The 24827-nt window shown below is 40.8% G+C and overlaps 1 protein-coding gene across 6 annotated transcripts in view; it reads right to left on the bottom strand.

Moving 5' to 3' along the window:
• PHF21B (PHD finger protein 21B) overlaps positions 1 to 24827 on the bottom strand; it is a 207994-nt gene that overhangs the window by 18698 nt on the left and 164469 nt on the right. For 5 of the 6 annotated variants that reach the window (XM_074936518.1, XM_074936509.1, XM_074936531.1 and 2 more), the window contains 2 exons: positions 15111 to 15461; positions 13006 to 13128 (listed from right to left, as the gene is read on the bottom strand). In XM_074936518.1, the coding sequence (XP_074792619.1) occupies positions 13006 to 13128; positions 15111 to 15461 (474 nt within the window). Of the gene's footprint in view, positions 1 to 13005; positions 13129 to 15110; positions 15462 to 19221; positions 19309 to 24827 lie in introns of those variants that run through there. The other variant, XM_074936545.1, reaches the window with a different exon arrangement.

Genomic DNA, 24827 nt, shown 5'->3' with positions numbered 1-24827 from the left:
TTTTGCATCCTATGATAACAACTGTAAAAAATTGCCAGCTTTGCCAGAATAAACTCCATTTAGGGATTTTATAAAATTTTACTTTTTGAATAAATATATAACAATGTGAACTTAAACTGAAGATCTTCTTCAGTTACATGTGAACAGACATATGCTACATGCATGATTATATGAGTCTTGGTAACAAGCATAGGTTTACCAAAATCCAATGATATAAACATAAGAATTTACAGTATGATCAAAACTCCACCCCGATCCTGCTATTTTTATGCTAGAAAATTTCCAGAGAAATGTTTAGCTCATTATTATTATTGGTTGGACGTGTTATAAATTAAACAGGCCAGTGATACACTCACTAAACTTTACACCACTATGTATATTCTAATAATTAGCTGTTACTGAAGGCATATTAGGCATGTTTTCCTATTGCCATTCAAAGTCTGCCCCTCCCAAACACTGTAGAAAGAATCTCACACATCTAAATTAGTCAGACACAGGGTTGCCTTACAACTGGACCCAACATCTTCCAGCAGATAATGAACAAGCATCTCCCACTGACTTCAGTTGGAGCCATGTTATAAAGCAGAATTTGGCCCATAATAATACATAGCATTTTTATACAATGTGTACATTCAAATCACTAAACATACACTAATGACTCTTCCCAACACACTGATAGGTAGGTGGACAAGAAGTGCAGCTGGTCAGGAATTTTACATCAACATGATTTTTTCAGTGGAAAATGCAGTTTCAGCAAAATTGAAATTTTCCCTAGGAAAATTTCAATTTTTCTAAAATGTTTCTATTTTCTTGTAATATTTTGGTTTGTATTGTTTTGACATGAACTAAAATATTTTGGTTTGTGGAAGTGGGCCAAACTATTTAGTTTTCCCTCATTTTGATATTAAACTACATCTGCCCACAGTGCCTCATAGCCTTATTTTCCCCTATGGGACAGGCTCTTTGGCAGGACTACATCTCCCAGGATGCATGGCAATCTCCCCAAACTGAAAGACATGCCGCAGCATGGAGGCACATGACTGCAGGTGAATCAAGAGAGTAGCAGTCTGATCAGAGAGCTCAGCCCTTGGGGACAAGAGGCACCTTAACTGCAATGTCCATGAAGTGCCATGGCACTATAGGCAGGTGCAGTTAAGTGTCAAACTGACTCCAAATGAAATGTTTAGATTCATTTTGTTTTGATCAAAAGCATCAAAACGAAACATTTAGATATTTCCTAAGTGAAAATTAAAGTTTTCATTCAGTGAAAAATGTTCACATTTTGACTTTTTGTCCCTATTTGGGATGAAAACAAAGCTGAAATACCAGAATTTCCAGTTGTGATGAGAATTCCGATTTTCAGATCTAGTAAGCATTATTATCTTCATTTTACACATGAAGAAACTGCAAATGAGGGGCACAAAGGGCAGAGTGGGGTGCCTTTATCCTTTTTGTTCCTTTTAAAGTCTTTATCAGAAAGGTGAAGTGATATGCCCAAGACCACACAGTGATGCAATGGCGGAGCTAGGGTTGGAACTGGGGAGCTCCTGACTGCCAAATCCATACTCATTCTGCCAAACCACATAGTCTGCTCAAGGTTCAATTCTTGCCATAGATAAAAAATGGGTAAGTGGCATCTCAGCACTGGCAAACTGGATGATAGTTAGGATTAAATTGCCTCTTCAGCTACTGTGGTGATGATGGGCATATAACCAACTGATAAGATTTGTCATGCAAATTTTAACTCCGATAATCTGCCCTCCCTACACATATGCAACACCAACTGGTATCAGTGGGGGTCCTGCACATGAAGGAAAAGCAGAATATCTGATCTGAGATCCACTGTGCAGATCTGAGAGGGGAATTTTGTCAATAGATTTGAATTACAAGCAGCACCTGACAAGAGAAGCTGGGAGTTAACTTTACAGCATGATAAACCTTACCTTTAGTGATTCAATAGGCTTTTTAATTTCAGGCTTAGAAATTATGAACAGTCAATATTTGATTAAATTCTCATAGCAGAGCCATAAATGCATATGATATTACCTGAAAATTAAATTGTGAGGAGGAGCAAAGTGTCAATCTCTTGAATCTAAAATTAAATTGAGATTGGAACCCCTGCTAAATAATTTCCACTTTTTATTACAAAAAGTATTTTAATAAAATTTTCTAACAGAATTAACGATAGCATAGTTATTTAACATATGCACAGTATTCATTAAATGGACCTGATAGTTATCTCACTATTAAGGATAGAGGAGTCAGACCTTAATAGATGTCTGCAAGACAATCTCGTTTTTAAAAACCGTAGTACAAGCTGTATTTCTTTAACGAGTATTATTTTAATGGTATATGTATTTTTATGGGCTTCACTTTTTCATAATGATGTGTTCAACTGAATTTCACTCAAAACACTACCTCCACTGCTATGCATTTTTCCACAAATCTGAGGAGCTACAATGGAAAATTGCTAATTCTCACTGCACTAATCCATAAAAATGATAATTCAGTCTATCCAGGTTCTCATTTCACATTCATCTCGATGGTATATCAGCCCCTTAAATGTGTTTAAAACTGAAGCATCAATCTCTCTGTTCCTTTCCTCTGTAGATAGGAGGAGTAAACTGTTTTGACTGTAGTATTGTCTTTTAACTGTGCGGAAAAATATTGCAAGAAAGCTATACTGAGGAAATGAGTGAGAAATGATCTTAATTGAAAAAAAACCCAGGAAACTGATTCTGCTAAAAATTTCAAAATTATGAAGGTTTTCCCATTTTCCAGGATTCACCATGGACGTTTTTGGCAACATTTTCTGTGACTTCTAATTAAAATTTTAATTAAAATTATCAACTTTTTTCATTTATCAAGAAGTGTGTATTCAGCAGCCAAAATTCTTCCATATAGTTTTAATAAAATCTTAATTTTTTTAATTAAAATGTTGCTAAAAATGTCATGGAAAACATTGCCAAAAATGGAAAATTTCACTGTCAGCAAGTTTTTGCAAAAAGTTTTGTTTTCTTAAAGAGGCCATGTTTTAATGAAAAAACTTTTAGTGCATATTTTTTTTTGACAAGCTCTATAAATCAGTTTTATATTTAGGCCCCACTTCAAAAAGGTATTTAACAGCGTGCATTACTTTAAGCATTTCAGTGGCCACTCAAGCAGTCAGTTAATGCCAAAATTACACACATGCTTAAGTACTTTGCTGAATCAGGGACCTAGATCTGATAATACTGTGATCCATTTACGCAACTCACATCTCTTTAAAACAAGCCAGTTTTCTCCCCGACTTATCAGCAAAAAATTGAGTGGGTACTTCCTTAAAGAGGAAGCATAGCTCAGTACAGTAACTCCTCACTTAAAGTTGTCCCGGTTAATGTTGGTTCATTATTACATTGCTGATCAATGAGGGAACATGCTCGTTTATAGTTGTGTAATGCTCCCTTATAACGTTGTTTGGCAGCCGCCTGCTTTGTCCACTGCTTGCAGGAAGAGCAGCCCTTTGGAGCTAGCTGGTGGGGGCTTGGAACCAGGGTGGACCGGCAGCCCCCCCATCAGCTCCCCATTCCCCTAAGTCCCCTGTGCGGCAGTCGCCCAGCAGGCTACCAATTGCTGGCAGTTCAGCTGTCCCTCCCCCCACTGCCATGTACTGCTCCTGCTCCTCTGCCTTGGAGCTGCTCCTGGGAGCCTCTTGCTTGCTGTGGGGGAGTGGGGGGCGGAAGAAGGGTGCTAATGTCAGGGTGTCCCCCTCCCTCTGCTCCTGCCCCCCGCTTACCCCATCTCCAAGAGCAGGTGGGGACACGACAGGGCTCAGGACAGAGGGAGCTTGCTGGTAGCAACTGCTGTCTCAACTTGCTGACATACTTAAAAAGGCAATGTACTTAGAGTGGCATCAGAGTACTTAAAGGGGCAATGCGCATCTCTCTCTCTCACACACACACACACACACAGGGTGTGTGTGTCTGTCTCTGTCTGCCATGCTGTCTCCCCTCCCTCCATTTGTGCTGCCTTGTAGAGTGTGAGGCTACATCAACAACAATGTGTTAACCCTTGAGGGCTCAGCCGAGTGCTAGTTCATCATTTAGCAGTAAGGCATTCCCTGGGAAATAGCCCACCCTCTGACTTCACCACCTCAACCAAGCTTCACAATCATCATTGCTGTGTACAAAGTATTAAATTGTTTGTTTAGAATTTATACTGCGTATATATATATATAAAACATAGTCTTTTGTCTGGTGAAAAAAAAATTTCCTGGGAACCTAACCTCCCCACCCCCCATTTACATTAATTCTTATGGGGAAATTGGATTCGCTTAACATTGTTTCGCTTAAAGTTGCATTTTTCAGGAACATAACTACAATGTTAAGCGAGGAGTTACTGTAGTTAGGACACAAGCCTTGGTTTTGGGAGATCCAGGTTCAACTCCTTTGGGCAAAGCACTTAGGGCCAGATTTTTAAAGATACACAGATGCTTAAAAATGCAGATTTCCAAAAATAGATTGAAAATCAATGCAAGCTAGGCCACACCTGCTTTTGAAAATCCCACTATGTGCCTATCTGCATCTTCAAGCACCTCTGATCCCCATCTGTAGAACAGAAACAATATTATTTCTCCAATTCACAGGGCTGTTGTAAGGCTAAATACATTAAAGAATGTGAGGTGCTCAGATACTGCAGTAATGGGAGCTAGCCAAGTAACCTGAGATAGAAGGCTTCATTACTTGTACCAAGTGTACTACTGTACATTTAACATCATGCTATGAAATCTTATCACAATTAAAACTACATTTATAAAAATCCATTAAAGTACTATATATATATACATATATGTATATTATGGAGTTTGTTCATTTATTTGTAACATTGAGCAATCCACAATGGGGTTGTTGGCCATTAGCAAAAATTAGCAAGGTCCTTTTGTATTTTCTGTATTTTTAATTGTGAATTCCAATCTTTCATCATTGACATTTATTTACAGAATTTCAATCCAAGTTCCTATTTATGTTCTGTGCTTTTAAGATAAATAAAGGAGCAAGTGCTTACATTGTTCATATATAATGCATATTTTAAATAATCCTACCTTCTGTACTCTGTACCACCAGATATTGACCCATGCTTTTGGAAATGTGCAGTACATCTTTCCACATAGTTTAATAAGGATTTTTACAAAGCCATTTCATTTTGTAATTACATGTTCCATTTATGTCATTACACATGTTTACGCTAATTATGCAGTTAGCACTAATTACACTAATTACATAAATGCATGATAATCAACTAAAGTTTACTTTCAAGGAACAAAAGAAATTAACTCTAAACCTACACTCTGAGCCTTATGCTGTGAGACATATCAATAAAATAAAGGAAATTCACAGTTAAGCCTTTACTGCCCTACACTGAAAAGTGTGGTTGAAGGTGCTTCCTACTTTGCTGGTGATGATATCCTTGTCTAAACTAACAAAGGGGTCAAAGGCCAAAGTGCTCACAGACCAGGATACTAATTTAACAGGAAGCTCACTAAGGCCATGTCTACGCTAGTCAAACTTTTGTTGCTTGCGAGTGAGCGACATAAGTTTTGCCAGCATAAGCACTCATGTGCACAGCTCCTCTTCCCCTCACCCCCTCCCTAGGCAGTGTCCTCTTTTTGGGAACCTGAAATATGGTAACCCTACAGCTAGTGACTACTATATTTTGTCTGCTTCACAGTTTCTTCAGATTCTGGCAACTTTTTTTAGAAGCTCTAACACCTCCATTGTTTCCAGCAGGCCCTTGAAATTTGGAGGGAGAAAGCCCTGTAGCTAGAGGCCTTTTTTTTGTCTCATGACATTCTTTTCAGGTTTGACGGAATTATAAACTATAAAAAAAATAACCATTTCCTTTCTTTTACTTGCTTTCCTCAGAGAAATTTGGGCAGCTTGCCAAAATAATAATTGACTATGAACATTCTGAAGAGTCAGACCTGTGGCCATGCAGAAGCACCACTTAATTGCGGCTAGAACGCCTGAGAGCTGCCAGAGCAGTGGGGTAGGAGGAATGAACAAGGCACTGTTCTCTCTCCTACCAGGTTAATCCTGGCACATGGCTTACGCCTCCTATCTTATCTCTCTCTGGGAGTACCACATGAGGTGAGAGACACTCCAATTTCCAAGGGGGAGAGTGAGGGAAAGTTGGGGCAGATCCTCTGGTAATGTGTCTAGATTCAGCAGCTAATACCACTCTCCAGGGGCATCACATCGAGCAGGAGCCAAGAGAGAGCTGGGTTGGGCTTCCCCCAGCCATCCCATTGACCCAACATATGGTGCCATCATCCCTCCTCTAGAAAAACAGCCTTCTCCTGCTGCCATAGTTAGTCCCATAGGCGCTGACTCTGTGGGTGCTCCGGGGCTGGAGCACCCATGGGAAAAATTAGCGGGTGTGCCGCACCCACTGGCAGCCAAGCTTCTTCCCCTCCACCCGAGTGCACCGCGTCCCCGCTCCTCCCCCTCCCTCCCAGTGCTTCCCGCCCCCCCCCCCCGCTGCCTAACAGCTGTTTGGCGGCGCTTAGGACTTTCCGGGATGGAGGGGGAGGAGCACGGATGCAGCATGCTCAGGGAAGGAGGCGGAGAAGAAGCAGGGAAGTGGCGGGGACTTGGGGGAAGGGGGCGGAGCTCAGGTGGGTAAAAGCGGGGTGGGGCGGGGACTTTGGGGAAGGGGTGGAATGGGGGTGGGGCGAGAGCGGTGCAGGGGTGGGAAGAGGAAGTGCAGGGATGGGGCCAGGGGAGGGGAGGTCAAGCATGCACCGGGCAAAGGGAAGTCGGTGCCTATGGTTAGTCCTGTAGTCTAAATGGTAGTGATCTGTATTGCAATGCTGAAGGTTCAAACTCTGATGATGATGCATGATGAGGGGTTTTACAATTACATACAACAGAATTTGATTTTGACCTTTTTCCTTTGAAGAAAACCTAGGTGATTATCTACAAAAATTACTGTTACAGAGGTTGCAAAACCAACCACTTGAAAGTCAAAGAACACCAGATTTATGGCTGTCCACATGGATTCCACTGTTGGTGACTAAAATAGTTGTACATTTGCTTAGAGATAGGTACTAGGAGTGCTACTTAAAGATTACTTCAGCTGAACAAATTCTTTCAGGGGACATCATCAAGCCAGCATCCAGGCTGTCAGATGTTACAAAGCTGGGACCAGGTGAAGGATCTGACCATTGTTCTGCTGGGCAGAGCAGGTAAGGTGATGAGGGGGGAGAGCTCTACTGAGAGATTCATCAGAGCCAAATACCAGAACTGCTGGGTCCATTCTTGGGCTATCAAAATCATCAGTCTTGCATCTTGCTTCAGAACTCTTGGTATCACGGTGGAAAGGCATACATTCATCTCGGTGACCAATGGATGAGAAAAGTGTCTGTCAGGGAGCCTAGGCTCAAACCCCCTTTGGAACAAAATGTCTGCCACAGTAAAGAAGAAATGTCAGACAGGTCTATTTCTGGAAATCCCCACTCGTGAAAGGTGTTCTGCAGGACTGAGCCTATGATAGGCCACTCGTGGTTGTCTGAGAACTACCTGTTAGATTGATCTGCCAAGGCGTTGTGAAGGCCAAGAAGATGCAGAGCCAACAGTGCACAGATGATCTTGCTTCCTCTTGCCAGAACACATAGCTGTGGTGTTATCTGTCAACGCTTGGACTGTGAATCCCTAGACTAGTGGTAAGAACTTTGCATGCTAGGCAAATGGCTCTGAGCTCTGGGACATATACTCCAGATGATCTTCCTGAGGGGACCACAGGCCCTGAGTTTGAAGGGGATCTAGATGAGCATCCCATGTCTGAGTGGAGGCACTTGTCACAGCAGTTTTGGTAGGAAGAGGTGAAGAGACAGGTATTTCTTTGAACACCTGTATTGTGTCTCTCCACCAGTTTAACAAGGAGAGAATGTCTCGAGATACCATGACCATCATGTTCATGTGGTGCTGGCTGGGTTGATACACTGATTTCAGCCACCCTAGCATGGAATGTAGGTGAAGTCTGGCAATCTGCATCATGTTGGTGCATGAAGCCATGTGTCCTGGATATCTAAGACATGCTCTTACTGATGTTTTGGGTGCACTTGAAGTTGGTTGATGAGGTTTACTATTGCCTGGAATCTTTTTTGTGGAAGGTAAGCTCTTGCTGACCTGTAATCTAACACAGCTCCTATGAATTCTAGGCTTTGAGTGGGAATAAGCATGGATTTCTTTTTCTGACTTTCAGCCAAAGAAATTTAAGGTCATTTGAGTTGAATTGATCACTTGATGGGGTTATCTTCCTTGAATCAACCAGTTCTAAAGGTATGGGTGCATCTAGATTTCATGTATCCTAAGATGAGGGGCCACAACTACCAAGTTGTGGCAACACTCTGTACCAGTTGTGAGATGTTCCTACCAGGTACCCGTGGGCTGGATGAACAGATAGGTGAAAGTAAGCATCTTGCAGGTTGAGAGCTGCAAACCAGTATTGAGGATCTAAAGATGGAATTATGGAGGCCAGAGCCACCATTTTGAACTTGAAACAATTTGTTGAAACATCAAAGATTCAGAATGGGATGCCAATCCCCTTTATTCTTTGGGATGAGAAAATAATGGGACTAAAACCCCATTCCAATGAATTCTAAGGGCATCTCCTCCACGACTCTCAGTTGTAGAAGGGAGTCTGCTTCTTACTTTAACAGTATCTCATAAAAAAGATCTCTGAAAAGGAATGGAGAAGGGGGACAAGATGTAGGAAGGAACTGGAAGTGGATAGAATACCCCCTTGTTTCAATTTCCAGGACCTATTGGTCCAAGGTGATCTGAGTCCAAGCTTCCCAAAAATAAAAGAGAGCCAGTTGCCAAAGGTGGAGGAGGGAAAGAGAAGGCAGGAGATCTTCTGATGGTTCTGCCAAGCTCTCAACATGTGTGTCAAACCTGCTGGTTGCTGGAAGACACAGATTGTGCAGTGGCAGATGGTTGTCATTGCTGGAAACTGCTTTCTTCTTGGTGGCTCTGATGTCCTTTGAGGCTGCTAACAGTACTGGGAAGAGTAACACTGCATGAAGGAAGTCTGGTTTGGCTTGCTTCTTCCTGGGGCTGGAACATAGAGGCTCAGGGAGCATAGAGTCACCCTTGCGTCCTTAAGGATATAGAGGGCCTTATCAGTCTTTGAATTAAGAAGTTTGTTGCCCTTAAAAGGAGGGTCCTCAATTGTTGTTTGGACTTCCTTGGGAATCCCTGAAAACTGAAGCCAGGAAGATCTTCTCATGGCCAACTAGGCTGCAATAGTATGCACCTCTTTATCAGAGGTGTCCAGCGTGGCCCGTGCTGATGTGCGGTTTATCAGCTGTTCTGCAAACACGATGATGTTAGCTCCCCTCTGCGTTCTCAAGGTTGTCTGTCAGAAACTGAGACACTGTCCAATTCGGGTATTCGTATTTGGACAGAAGTGTTGTGTAATTAGCCATGCACATCTGGAGGCTGATAGACGAATACACTTTGAATCCAAATGGGTCCAGTCTCTTTGGATTTCTCTCCCTAAATGTAAATTTGAGAAGTCCCTGCTGCTTCGACCTCTCTTGGATTGCAGCTACCACAAATGACCGTGCTATTTGGTGGTAATAAAAGTACTCAACTCCCTCAGAAGGGACTTGGTACCTAGTCCTAGCTTGCTTGGATGCAGCTGGAATGGACGCTGGCTTGTGCCACAGGTCTTTCACAGGCTCCATCAAGTCCCTCATTTATAGGCATGACAAGCCTTCCAAGCATGGATGTATGCAAGATGTCCAGCAGTTTGTGAGGTTTCTCCTTTACCACTTCCAGATGTATATCCAGAGTGTAAGCCATACACTTTACGAGGTCTAGAATGACTGACGTCATCAACTGAAGAATGCAGTGTAGTAGCCATGTTGGTCCCAGGATATTAGAGAGACAAAGTGCATGAGGTAATAACTTTTATTGAACCAAAGTCTGATGGTGAGAGAGACAAGTTTGTTGTAATAAGCCATAAATCCAGTGTCTCTATTCAATCTATGATTTCTAATGTCCAGTAGAGTTATGAATTTAAGCTTTATGACACTAGATTCATGGCTTATTACAATGGTGTCCAAACGGTGGCTAGCAAGCCACATGTGGCTCTTTTACAGTTAAAGCTCAAGGAGCCCCCCCATGCCTGCCTTTCCCCACACATTTTCTGCCTGCCAGACAGGATGGGGGGAGCTCAGGCTTCTGCCCTGCAGCAGGGTGGTGGGACTAGAGGTTACTGCCAGAGACAACTGGTGCCTGATAGCTGGTGGATGGGAGGGGCACAATTTAAACATTCAGCCCCCTCAACAACTTGAGTCACACACACCCAGGGACACCCTCACTCTTCCCCTCAGTGGCCCCTCCCTACAGCTCCCAGCAATTTGCTGCTGCCTCTCCCTACAGTCGCAGCTCCCATCTTGCCAGCTCTCCAGGGAGAGAGCCTGGCTGCATCATGTGACCAAGCAGAGCCAGAAAACCCTGGCAAAAATCTGGTGGCAGGGGGCACGTGACCTCCCGCCGAACCCCAGCAGGCATGCCTCGGCTCTCGAATTTCTGAAGATTGTCATATGCGTCTCGGAGGGCCGGTAAGTTTGGCCACCCCTGGCTTATTACAGCAATGTGTACCCCAATAACCCCTCCTTTTTATCCTATGATTGCAGAGGTGTTAACAGGCCACTCCACCTTGAATGGCCCCTATGCTAACCAATCAGTTCCATGGTGCATTCAGCTGCGACTCTCGGAGTGTCTTTCCCAGACCTAAAGAAGATCCCTGTGTGGCTTGAAAGCTTGTCTCTCTTATCAGCAGAAGCTGGTCCAATAAAAGATATCTCTCATCCATCTTATCTCTCTAATCAACTTAAGAAGGCATCCCACAGTCTACTGCCTCATTGGGAGAGAATGAGGAGATCACACAGTGAGGAGCAGATCTTCTTGTGGTTGCTGTTGCTGTAGGTGCCTCATCACTTTCCTTCTCTTGCCTTTCCAGGATCTGAGGCTGCACTGGCTACCCTGGCTGCATTGCTTTATATTCCCTCTTTGGGGAGGGAGAACTAACCCTAGAGGCGACATAAAAACCAGAATCTAACATAATTTGTGTCTGTTAGAGCAGGGCTGCCCCTAGGGGGGTGCGGGGCCCGGGATGTAGGTGCTGAGTTTCTAATCTGCAGAGAGGTGCTCCCCCTGGCTCCGCCCAGGCCCTGCCCCCACTCCATCCCGTCCCTAAAGGCCCCATCCCTGCCCTGCTTCTTCCCACCCCTTCTATGCCCCCAGCCCGGCTCTTCCCACCTTTGCCCTGCCTCTTCCCCGCCCAGTTCCGCCCCCTTCCTCAAGCGCACAGTGCCCTCGCTCCTCTCCCCTCCCTGCCAGTGCCTCCTGACGCCGTGAAATGTCTGATCGTGGTAGGCGCTGAGAGGGAATCACACAATATCAGTCCTTTTAATACTCTTTTTATTATATGAGCTCTTAAAATTGTAAAAAGAATACTTCAAAAAAATTCTCTCCTAGTAGGACTATTGATTTATTCTGTAATAGTCCTTCAAAGTTATAGTTCCAAAGTTACTTTGTTTTCAGTAATTTATTCAAAATATGAATTGGATTCCACCTGAACTGAACTTCTGCTAGCTAGAAACAGATTCAATTTATATAATTTAAGGGAATCCAGCAAATATATTCATAATCCAACTTGAGTACATCCAGTCTAAAAGCACAAAAACCCTGTTAAAAGAGATAGCTGCTTTATGCTGTATTTTTTCAGATCTTCTGGTTTATATTTTAATTTACACAGAAAATGCAGTTCATCTAACATATTTAATCTTTTATCCAGTTTCCCTTTTTAGTTATTCATTCATGTGGATATACATGTATTTATCAAAAGCAAAAACCTGTGTTACATACGATGTAAAAGTCATTAGTCAATGAGAATCAGAAAATGCAAAAGTTACGCTTCCAGAATAAGTGTGTTAATTCAGCTTCACTACACAGCCTAAGCCAGATATATATATATATATATATATATATATAATAACAAACAGTAATGTATTAAGCTAGCGTACACATTTCACACTGTGATGCTTTTGCCGGGACCAGAGCAGGAATGCAGGTCAGAACTCCTGTAAAGAGTTAATAAGCAATCTAGTTAGAGATGCGTTAGATTCTGTTTTGTTTAAATGGCTTATAAAATAAGTTGTGCTGAATGGAATGTGTATTCCTGTTTTTGTGTCTTTTTGTAACTTAAGGTTGAGCCTAGAGTGATTCTCTATGTTTTGAATCTGATTATCCTGTAAGGTATTTACCATCCTGATTTTACATAGGTGATTCTTTTACTTTTTCTTCAATTAAAATTCTTCTTTTAAGAACCTAATTGCTTTTTCATTGTTCTTAAGATCCAAGGGTTTGGGTCTGTGTTTACCTATGCAAATTGGTGAGGATTTTTATCAAGCCTTCCCCAGGAAAGGGGGTGTAGGGCTTGGGGGGATTTTGGGGGAAAGACGTTTCCAAGTGGGCTCTTTCCCTGTTATATTTGCTAGACGCTTGGTGGTGGCAGCAATAAAGTCCAGGGACAAAAGGTAAAATAGTTTGTACCTTGGGGAAGTTTTAACCTAAGCTGGTAAAAATAAGCTTAGGGGGTTTTTCATGCAGGTCCCCACATCTGTACCCTAGAGTTCAGAGTGGGGAAGGAACCTTGACATGGTTCACAGTGTGGCTAGATGAACATAATTGTCAGGCCCGTAACTCTTGCATTTCCTAACTTCTAGAGATTGGTAAAACACAACCAAAAGTGCACGTGCATCTAACTGCATTACCTTGCATTAACCTTATTTACACATGCAAACTGGGTAGCTAGGCAAGCAAGTAGCTGATTTGTGGGCACAAATGCAGTGATTTTGCATTTACCCTGAAAGCCCTTTAGAAATGGTCCCAAATAAATGAACAGTCTTATATCTCATTTATGAAGAAAGACAAATTTTATTTGTTTTACCACCTCTGGATTTTCCTCCTTTTTCTTTTTGGTAGCAGGGGGTCCCTGAGGTGACTCTTCAGGAGGTTTCTTTGTTTCCACTTTATTTTCTGTTTGGGTCTGGACTTGAGGCTGAATGATGATAACCTGCAAAATAAAGAACAAATAAAGAGAACAGAGTTCACTACATAAAACAGACTTCCAGGCCGAGTACCTGACCTGACTTCATTGAAGGGCGGAAGGATGGTGTCAAGCACCTGCTAAAAAGACAATAAATAAAAGTCACAGGCCAAAATTTTCAAACTTGGATGATTAACATTAGGGTCCTAAATCTATATTTGGTTTCCTAAAGAGAAGTATCTTTTTTTTCACAGGAGCTCAGGCACTCCACCTCCTTCTAGAAGTCAAAGGGAGCGGCAAGTGCCTCCTTCTCTGAAAATCAGGCCACTTCTATTTAGGTATCTGACATTGATTCAGGGACCGAACTTTAGGCATCCACGTTTGAAAGTGTTGGCAATGGCTTTATGTTTATTTATTTATTTTATTTTATTCCAGATACAAGCAAGAAAGATGTAAATGCTATACACTCAGGCCTACATTCTGATCCTAGTTACAGAGAGGTAACTGTTGACATCAATAAAGTTACTCCAGATTTGCACTGGAGTAACTGAGATCAGAATCCTAAAAAGTATGTTTTATGGTAGGTTTTCAATTTGTCTAAAAATACAGTAAGATGTACATCCGTTCTGAACTACACCTCATTCTTGTGCAGCACCATCCACAAAGAAAGTGTTACACAGCTCTTCACAGTACTTACATGTGCATGTTAGTTAACACACCGAACACCAACATTCTGAGAATCAACAAAGCAGACTTATACTTTGCAGATTCGGTATCTCACGACTGCATTAAAAAACACTGAGGAACAAATTACTGACCACAAAACTGTCCATGTGACGTTACATTATTAACAAAAAATTCCTAAGGATTATAAGAGACCTTCCCAAGAACATCTTTCTGATGATGTTTATTGCATTTGACCATTGGGCCTTTTTAATCTATTTCATTGCTAACTTTTAATCAATATTACTCAGTCATCATAGATCCGATCTCCAGTTACTCATTTTAAAAAATGCAAGTACTTACGCAAGGAAAATTTTTTTTTTTATTGGTAACCAGATTATAGGAATAGGAAAATAAATTATGTTAGCTAGAGAATTACACCAAAGATGCCTACTTTGCTTATTTACTTAAAAGTCATCCTATCTTCTGTGCTCTTTCCTGTCAGCGTATTAGACCTTGTCTTGCCAACAAGTTCCAAAGTAGTTCCATGTTTTGAATTTTGAACATGTTTTTTTATTAACACTGCCTTGTAACATGCAATGCTGCTGTCATGACAATTTGTGCAGTCTTGTGACTTACATTGGGTTACAGAGCATTTGCTTTAGAGATTGCTGGTTCTGATACAATATCTGAATTACACTGGAAGTCTTTTGGATATGCCAAGTCTTTGTTCAAATAGAATCTGGTGTCACAGATGCACAATTCTTGCATTTCAAAGCTTAGCAGCTGTGCAAAAAGTAAACAGGTATTTCATAACTGGATTTTTTTCTAGGAGTTCAGCTGCTGATCAGTTATGAAATCCTGAACTCTCATCTCTTATGGACTTTTCCCAGAATTGCAGAAGAGAACACCCGGCTACTTTATATAGCCCTGCAGAGTGCTACACTGAAGACACTACAGAATCGGGTTCTATAATTAACATTATTCTTCTATAATTCAAGGGAAAGTCAATAGGAAATTTGTGTCTGCTGAGAGTTTGTGAGTTTCATTAATTATGATTGGATTGAGAGGAAGGATGATCAAATGGTTCCAAAAATGCCAGGCTACACAATGATACACTTACTTTCCCAGAGAACCAGAAAAAAATGTAGGTATACTAATAAGCATCTAGTATCTTTCATGTGTCCCATTAAGACTTTTTTCACTGCTTTCTGATTATTCACTTCAAAAGGAACAGCTGACATCACTCTATAAAGGGCTTTCCAAACTACTAGGAATATATTGCCTACACCTGCAATATAATTGTTGATCTTGATGTAAAGATGCACTGCAATTGCAAAACCTACCTTGCTGTCAGCACTAATGAGGAGTGGTTGCACTTTGATGCTATCGTTGACCACAGAGACGGTAGTGCTCGTGCTGATAGGAGTTGCATTGTTGGGGGAGGTGGATATAATGGCATAGGCCACACCTGCACTGCTCAGAGGTGATGAGATAGATGTAGACTCGGCCACACTTTGTGATTGGCTGTTAGGCGTCTGTACATGGCTGACAGTATTATTGGCAGTGGGGAGGGCAGGGCTAGGGTTTTTGATGCTCACTACTGTTGCCTTCTGGAAAGTAGGAGGCTGTTTGGAAAGTTGGTCTCTGCATGAGGAAATAGGAAGGCTGTCTGGAATCAGGGTCTTTGGCCTAACCTATAAATAGAGAATTAGAGATTATTAGACATAACCTAACATAGTAACAAATAAATTATACAAACACACTCTACCAACATCACTTCACATTGCATTAGCAATGTAGCAAGATGCCTAAAAATACTGCAAAGCAAGTCCAAGTAGAAAGTGATTCATTTACTTGTAGATATATTCCAAATTCTGCCTGGCTGAGTCATTTCCCAGTCATTGCAACCATGTATAAAAGGACATAAGTAAATTCTTTACTTTTATTAGCAGATATCCATACAAATGCCACTCTGTTCACAGTAGGCCAAAGGCTTTTCAAAGGCATGGAAATTCCAGAATGACCTAATTTCTTGTGCTGAAAGAAACTATATTCTTGCTATGAATTAAAGGGTGGGAACTGATCATTAAGGGAGTTCTGTGAATGCATCTACAGGAACAGTAAATGAAATCTGAGCATGTCATATTGTGGTAGATTAGTAAATGAAGAACTTTACTTATGTTTCAAAGGTGCACAGTTTCTAACAGCATGAAGATTGCTCTTTTAGGTTCACAAAACAAAAACGGAACTTAATATTTTACAATTATGAGTAAAGGGCTAATTTGAGGCTGGAATTGAGGAGGATTGCAATTGAGGCTTGTCTAAAGGAAGGGAAAAAAGAATCTGACAAAGTCTGTGAAGATGGCGCAGCCCATACCCTACAAAGGACACCAGGAATGAAGATCTCAGAAGACTGTGTTCAGCTAATGTGATATGCTGCTTCCATTGGTAAAATTAATGCAATCCTGTCAACATGACTCATACTTAACTATGTGTTAAGTATGGGTTCAAAATATAAATAATTTAAACTGCTATGCAGGAAGTTAACTTTACCCTTAGCTCATTCATTAACATGGCCATATAAAACACATGGGGATCTGACTGTTTATTTTGTCAGTCATTACTTGCACCTTCCATACTGTGAAACAAAAATGGTATTTCATATTTGACACAGCTGTTTGTGCTACTCTACCTTAGCTTACAAGAGGCATTCCAATTATATTATCTTCAGTCTTGAGGATAAGAGAACAGTTAAATGAAAATGTCCTGATTTACTGGAACACCCTGTATGATCTTTCAGCACATCCTTTTGTAGCTTTCAAGCAGGAGGGCATACCCAATGCTTTCTGCAGAAGATATTAGGAGTGCCCAGAAGGCCCCATGCAGTCACATATTTTGCTCGTGCTCATTAATTATTGGTATTATGGTAGCGCTTAGGTGCTTCAACAGTGATCAGGACCTCAGGACCTATGCACTGTACATATAGTAGGGTATGATAGTGCTGTGAACACCTTACAATCTAAATAGACAAGACAAACACAAGGTAGGACGGGAAACACAAGAGCCACAGAGAGATGAAGTGACTTGCCCAAGGTCACTCAGCAGGTCAGTGGCAGAGCCAGGAACAGATTCCCTGTCCAGTGCCCCATCTATTAGGTACTCATACTATTTCTTATGTGCCAAATATGACATTAAATAAAAGTGTTCAGTAACGGAGAATCATAAATATTAATTTGGTTATGTAATAGGGCATAAATCTTCCCTCAGCCTTGTCTCTGTCTTCTATGGCTTATATAATTTGACATCTTCAGATGAAAGAATTTAGACAAATCCAAAGGCCAAAATTTTCAAAAATACAAGCCTTAGAGTTAAGTTCCTAACTCCATGTATAGGCAGAGGTGCTGAGCTGTTGGCTGACCAACACTTTTGAAAGTCTGGCAGTTGCCTATATATATGGACTTAGGAACCTACCCGTAAACTCCTATTTTAAAACATCTTGGCCCATGTGTTTTGCAAATTGGGCCCCACAACACTGACAACAATGCTATAAGGTAGATATTATCCCCATTCTATCAATGGGGGAAACTGAGGCACAAAGGCTGAAGCGACTTGACAAGTCTCTGTTATACAGTCCAGATCTTCTGGTTATCCTCCTATGTTTTCACCACAAAATTATGCCTTTTCTTCCCTATGTTATGTCCTGTGTAGATCTATGATTGGTTACTCATGTGTCATGGAAGAGTAACAGTTACAGAAATATAATTATGCATGAAACTAGCACTCATGAAACTTTGCCGTTGAGAAACTGAGCACTCATAAGAACTTCAGTTATGCTGAAAAAATTCAACTTTAATTCTGACCTCTTGGTCTAACATCTGAGATTATGACCTCACTTTGGATCATCAAAGGATTGTTTTGTCAATTAATACAATACATATGAGAAAATGGACATATCTACAGCGAGACATAGTACAGACTTCAGATTTGGCTTGTGCAAATCTTACTGAGATTTATAAAACAAATGAACTTGGAAGAAAATCAGCTCAGTAGTTTTATTTACTCAAAATTGTCATTTCATTTACTACTATCTGAAATGTCTGTTTCTGCCATTTTAAATCGCATTTTATATATCTGTTACTGTATCTTAATCAAAAACCTAATAAAAACTAAATATAAAAATGGCCATAATACATACATTGGTTATTGTATTAAGGGTAATACTTAATATCACATATTATCCACAGTACAATATATGTATTAAGCACTTTGTGTGCAAAATGTACAAATCTATATCACTTTGCTACATAATAAAACCTCTCTGCACAAATAATTAAAAGGAATGAATTTTCCAAAGAAAAATATTCCCTATATGGTTCACCATGTTGAAATATCTCTATTATTCCACAAGACAAAGGTTAAGTATACAGTACATTGGACATTTTCTGCCACCTTGTGATAAAACAGGGGTACTACATAGTCTTCATAATCACCGACCCCAGCATATTCCTAGACAAGATTATTTAATGCTGTGAAAGTGTATTTATTTATTTATTTTCATTTCTACAATAATAAAAAGATGGCCTATGCAAAAACTCTGGGCATCCCGGACACCAGGGCAAAACCAACATAAAATTAAACAGCTACTCAATCCAACTAAAGATCTCCACACACAAAACTCCTTTCACCCTACACTGCTCTGATGCCCCTTCAAACTCCACCCTTTGAAGCTAACCCCCTAAGTAAAAGCACTACTCAATAGCTACACTAAAGGATTAAAAGATTTCTATTAAACTTCCACATAAAAACAAACGGCTACTTTATTATTGTAAAACTAACACTGTCAATCAGGAAGAAAATAAGTGGAGAACAAACTAGTGTAAATTCCTTGGCAACCCTGAGAAACTGCAGTTTAAATTTTGGCGATGGAAGTCAGAACTATTAAATAATCAGAGCAGCAATATTCTGGAGGGTACAACGTTTTTATGGCAACTGACAATCAACAAAGTGGGAATTGGAGGAAGACAGAGGTGGGGAATATGTTGCTAAACACATGGACTGTTTCAAAAATATATTTACTGCTAAATATTAACACAGACTTGATGGCACTTGTACATACTACAGGAGGCATCGCAGGTAAGGAGTCAAGAAATTTAGAGAAGGAGAGAAAAAAATAACAAATAGAATGTATGTTGTGAAGAGAACAGTTGCAACTGGTGAACACAATGCAATTAGTGTTTTTCCAAGAAAAACATTGTTCATTTAATACATGACAACTGTCAAAACATTGTATGCGACTACCAGTACTAGGACCATATAGGAGAATAAATGCACCTTTTTCTGCATATAATGATTTCAAATACCTACGTTGTTAGTGAATTTATGTGGTGCCACAATAATGAAAATGCTTGATGTTAGGTGGTAGTATTCACGTATCCAAGGTATCTGTCACACTACCTGGCAGGAGAGTGCATTTTCCAAGCAGATGTTCCCAGACATGAGAATTCAGTATGTAGCTGTCTGCTTTTCATGTAATAACAGGAGGTCTGATCCTGTGAGATCCTCTGCACCTCCTGTGAATTGCCAACTCGACTCCCACTGATCTCAAATGGAATTGATGGTGCTCAGCTTCATATCAGGCTCTTGCTCAATATCAGGCTGCTTTTGGGGTTTAGTCACACTTTATTTTCACTTCACCCTTGCACTCAGCTTAAAAACAAAGACTCAAAATGGATTTAGCAAAATTCACATGTCACAGAGGCAAAGTGCTTGTAGCAGAGGACAATTCAATTCTTAATGAGCTTTAGAGGATAACACTCCCCCAAAAAACAACAGCAATGGCTGATAAAAATTAATGTAATATGGTCTAATCATACCCTTAGCTGGTGAAAAGGGATGCAATTTTATCAACTTCAGTGGTGCTGCAATTCATTTACACCAGCTGATGATCTGGCGCCATTTTTTTTTTTTAAAAAGTCAATAGCCCTACATTCAGAAGTTTCACAGAAGGAAGGTCCTGCATGAATTTACAAGAGCCTGGCATGCACTAAAATCAGGGTTTCCCCAAAAGCCTGAAATCTTGGTGTCCTCACCACAACATATACACAAGCACGTCTTTCCCTGAAAGCCTCCTCGAAATCTTTAGCTTGGTCTAAGATGGCAGCAAAATAAACAATCAGCATTCCCTACATAAAGTTTATTTTTCAGTCACACATGTAAGTGCATGTGACCACTGAACCAAACATATTTTTTCCCTTTCTGGTGGGGTTACACAGAAGAGCAGTTATTCTGCATGCCTCAAGGGACAATGAAAAACCCCTCGGTTTAGTGACTGTTCATTCCCAATACGTGGGTGACCTATTTTCTTGCTAGAAGGCTGATGGAAATCTCCTTAGAGTCCATCAGTGCCACTGATGATACATTGGCTGCAGAAGTCACTGCAGAACAATATCAAGTGCCCCACTTTACCTCACAAAGGGGTGTGCAAGCTCTCTCTCCCATGCTCCCACTCCCTTCCAATTTGGGGAGTGGTTCAACATATTGTTTAATGGGTGAGCTATATTAAAATCCAGTGGATTGTATTACCATCTGGGTTTGATTTCCCATTTTGCTACTAACTAATAACTTTCCTGTAGTGAAAAGGGAGACTCAGATGATACCTCTGTTCAATTTCTAAGGCAGAGCTATTTGATTTAGTTTTCCTTCTCTAGGAGCAAGTCACTGCTAATGAAATCGAGGTGGTGCTGATAACTTTCATGCTAGAACTTGCTGCCACTAATTTTTTGTGACTGGGCAGTTGGCTGGTAAAATGAAGTCAGGTGGGAAATGCTTTTAAATTTTAAATTTAAAAATGCTTTTATTTGTCTTTTTCACACAAAACTATATTTTCATATGAACTTTCCAAGATTTTTGTTAACGAAGTGTACATTTTCTATCCAATTGTACTGCCTGTATTATTTGGCTTGGTACTGTCATTTTTTCCTGTTTCCTCTGAATTTTGTTGACATTTTAGATTGCTGTTTTTCTTTTGTAAAGTAGACAACTGCCATTATAGCTGCAAACTAAAATCAATGTCATTCCAAGTATGATTGACTAGGGACTGAGGTTAACAGGGATTTCAGCTATTTTCTTCCTGAGGGACAAATTCTGTCTTTGAATGCATAGGAAGGCCCACACTGAGCCACACATATGCATCTGAGGACAGAATTTGATCCTTACTGTTTAGAGGTTATCAAAGCAGGTCGTTTACTGTATGCCCACATCAATACCCCTAATTCTACACCCTTTAGTGTTATAAGTCAGTTCCCTTCTTGTTGAAGCACTCATCTGTGGTTTATTTCAATTCTTTAAAAAAGCGTGTATTCAGCCTTCTAGGTGCATTAACATTCATACTTATTAAGGGCTACATTTTCAGTTGAACTTCAGCCAAGTTTCTGGCTGCAGGAGCAATATGTTTCCGTGTTTTCCTGCATGCATACAATTTGTGAATATTAAATAATACACCATGGTTCTAAGTTTAGTTCTACACTAGTGTTCTCAACTAGGGGTACATGTACCCCAGGGGTTACGCAGAGGTCTTCCAGGGGGTACAACTCATCTAGATATTTGTCTAGTTTTACAACAGTCTACATAAAAAGCACTAGCAAAGTCGGTACAAACGACATATAGACAATGACTTGTTTATACTGTACACGGAAATGTAAATACAACATTTATATTCCAATTGTTTTTTATAATTATATGGTACAAATGAGAAAGCAATTTTCTATAATAGTGTGCTGTGACACTTTTGTATTTTTATGCCTGATTTTGTAAGCAAGTGAGGTGAAGCTTGGGGTACACAAGACAAATCAGACTCCTGAAAGTGGAACAGCAGTCTGGAAGGACTGAGCAAGCCACTGTTCTACGCCATACTGATTAAGTTACCTGAAGTTAGATTAGGCATCTCAACCTCCACTAAAATTCCAGCAAGTCTGTCTGGAACTACAGAGAGCATTATGTCCCAGAAAGCTGTGTGTGATCCCCTCGCAGGATTCTAGTCCTTTTCTCCTTTGAATTTCTAATGATGATTTTACCCAATTCAATTATATCACACTTTGATTCAAACAGTGAAATACTATCTTCTCCTTGTTGCATAAGTACATTTAACATTTTATGCAACAAACATTTCTTTTGGTTTCCTTTCCTGTTTCAAAGTTTTCTTGAATTCTGATTTGTATTTAAATATTTTTTTTCACTCTTCTACTGTTTATGTTCAGCCCTCAAACATTATGCTTAAAAATTAATTACTGTAGTGAGTTTTTTCTCACACCTCCTGAAAGAGTTCATTATTATGCAAACGGAGAGAGCCCTTACACAGACTAATCTGTAACATTTTCTCTTCTCTTACAGCCCCATCTCCTAGCTTGGGCTATGACTACACTAGACCTGTTTTCCCTGAGATTTCCCACTGTTGCTACCCCTGGGAGGGCTAGAGCATGTAGAGCTTCTGAAGCTGTGGGCATTTTTACCACTGCATTGTCTGCCTCTGCTCAAAGAAGGTCTCGATGACATGGTGACAAAAGAGCTAGTGGTCATTACACCCTGTCTATATTAACTACTACTGGAGCTGCACCAGTGTTAGCAATGTGATATTATTTGTACTGCAGTAGGCTAGGGAGCCCAATCACAGACCAAGACCACATTGTGCTGGGCACCATATAAACACATAACAAGACAGTTCCTGCCACAAGGAGCTTTCAAATGAATGATAGGCAAGGCCGTACTAAAATATACTTACTAAACATATCAGATACAATTCATATAAAATGCAAGGCACCAACAGTCATGCATAGCAACAAGAGAAATGCACACAGAATGTATCTGAAGTATGTGTGTACTTGTTTCTCCACCTCCACTAATCCTAATGATAGGAGCACTGTAGGCCTTTGCTAGGATACTGTCTGCACTGTTCTACCAAGGATGTCACGAGCAAAGCACTCCCAATCCCTGCCTTCAACTAGGAGGTGGAAAAAGGAGTCAGTGAAACAGAGCATTCATCTCAGAGTCTGATTCAGCTCCCATTCAGATTAATGAGAGTTTTTCCACTTATGTGAATAAGAGTGGATTGGGCCCAAATTTATCTTAAATTGAAAAATAAAACAAAACTGGAGGTTTGATTTTAATGTCCCTACCATTATTGAAATGTTTATTTGAGGGAGTATATCACCTTGTAAGATTGCTCACACTTCATTTTAGTTGGATACAGTACTTCTTTAATTGTCACTTAAATGCCTGTGAAATTACCAGATTACTATTTTTACTGTAGTGACACACAGGAACACAGTCAGGCATAGGCAGCACATGAGTTTTTCAATTGGGGAGGCTACTCCCATGAGTGCCAGAAGCTCCACAGAAGTGGGGGGGCCACCAGCGCTTGGACTGTGGCCCTTCCCCCCCGAGGCTCCAACACTCCCCTCTCCCTATGGCCCCACCCACACTCTGTCCCACGCCAAGCCCAGGCTCTTCCCAAGGTCCCACTCTCTCTCTGCCTCTTGCTGCTCGCGCTCTGTCTCTTCGCCTGAGGCCCTGTCCACTGCTCGCTCCTCTCTGCCCACTTCTCCCCCCTTCCCTGTTGCTTGCCAAATCACTTTTTTCCTGCGAGGGATGGGGGTTGGGAGGAAGGGAGCAGAGAGGAGTGAGCAGCAGGCAGGGCCTCAGGGGAAGAGGCAGAGCAGAGGCTTGGCCTCAAGGGGGAGGTGTGAATCCGGGGAGCGTCCAGCTCTCATACTCCCTGGGTGCAAAGGCGGCGGGCCAGCAGGCCTCCGAAGGGAGGTGACCTGCATCCAGCCTTTGCTCCCTGCCTGGCCAGCCTTTTTATTTTGGGAAGGCTTAGCCTTCCCAAGCCTCTAATATGTGCCGCCCATGCACTCAGGGACTCCACTGTGCTACGCGCTGTAAAGAACACAAGAAAAATATTTTTTTTTTGTATTTTGTTTTAAATAAACCCAACCTGTGTTTCTAGAATAGAACAAAGAGTTCAGTTTAATGAAGGAGTGCACGTCATTTAACTGGAAATCCCAAACAAGATATGAAATGAGGAATAAGGGGGGTGTAGGGGGGATTAAAATTCCTGACATCCTAAATTATAGAAGAAATTTCCACACTTGTTTGTAACAAAAGCAAAATATAAGAGCTCTGCCAAAGAGGCTTGCTTTTAATGTTAGAGAAGGCCTAAGGAAAAAACACTGTTTGTATTGTACAATGAATTTATAATATTGACTACCCCAGCCTAATCTTTCTACTTGTGAATGAAAAGGGAAGTTTTGAGAATGTCAAGGTTATTTTTATGACGGTTAGGAAACAAAGTTATGGAACTGCCTGTAAGCCTAAGGAGGGTGGGGGATGGACAGAATTGTTGCTGGCTGGAGAGAAGGGCATGGCTTGAACAAGGAGAATTAGAAACTGTCAAAAGATGAGTAGGGGATCTGATAATGTGGTTCTATATAGACCTGGCTAGCTCATCTTGATTTGCAGTCTTTAGTTTTCACAATGATGAATTCACTATGTGCCCGTTTCTCATTCTAACCATAGTAAGTGTGAAAGCTGATGATTAATACTGCAGAACAGGTGATTGTTGTTCAGTGATTATAAAACATCAATGTATGAATGTCTGACTCAACATGCCTGAAGTCAAAAGCAGTGGTAGAAAACTGAATGGACTGAACTAATGAAAACTGATAATTCTTCAAAAGTAAACTATTAATATTGTCAAGAATAGTTAAGTAACAGGATACAAAGGATTCATGCTCCTCTCAGAAAAATGCAGAAAAACAGCTTTTTCTAATTCTTCCAGATCAAATGTAGAACTGAATGACAGTTTGTCTCCTTAAGAAGAACAGAACACTGATGACCTTAGCAATGTGACGTGTGTGATGCCATCACTGTCACAGTAATATACATTTAAGTCCCTGATACAGGTTTTCCAGCAGCTCTTCAACAACATCTTCATACATTAACAATCTCTGTTCATCTTTGACACCCCAAAATGGCAAAAATGAATATGTGATTATGCCATAAAAGTA

Source organism: Natator depressus, chromosome 1 (genome assembly GCF_965152275.1).
Source record: "Natator depressus isolate rNatDep1 chromosome 1, rNatDep2.hap1, whole genome shotgun sequence".
In the NCBI taxonomy this organism is placed as follows: Eukaryota; Metazoa; Chordata; order Testudines; family Cheloniidae; genus Natator; species Natator depressus.
The sequence above is the reverse complement of the archived record's forward strand: the minus strand, read 5'-3'. Positions and strand labels throughout refer to the sequence as shown.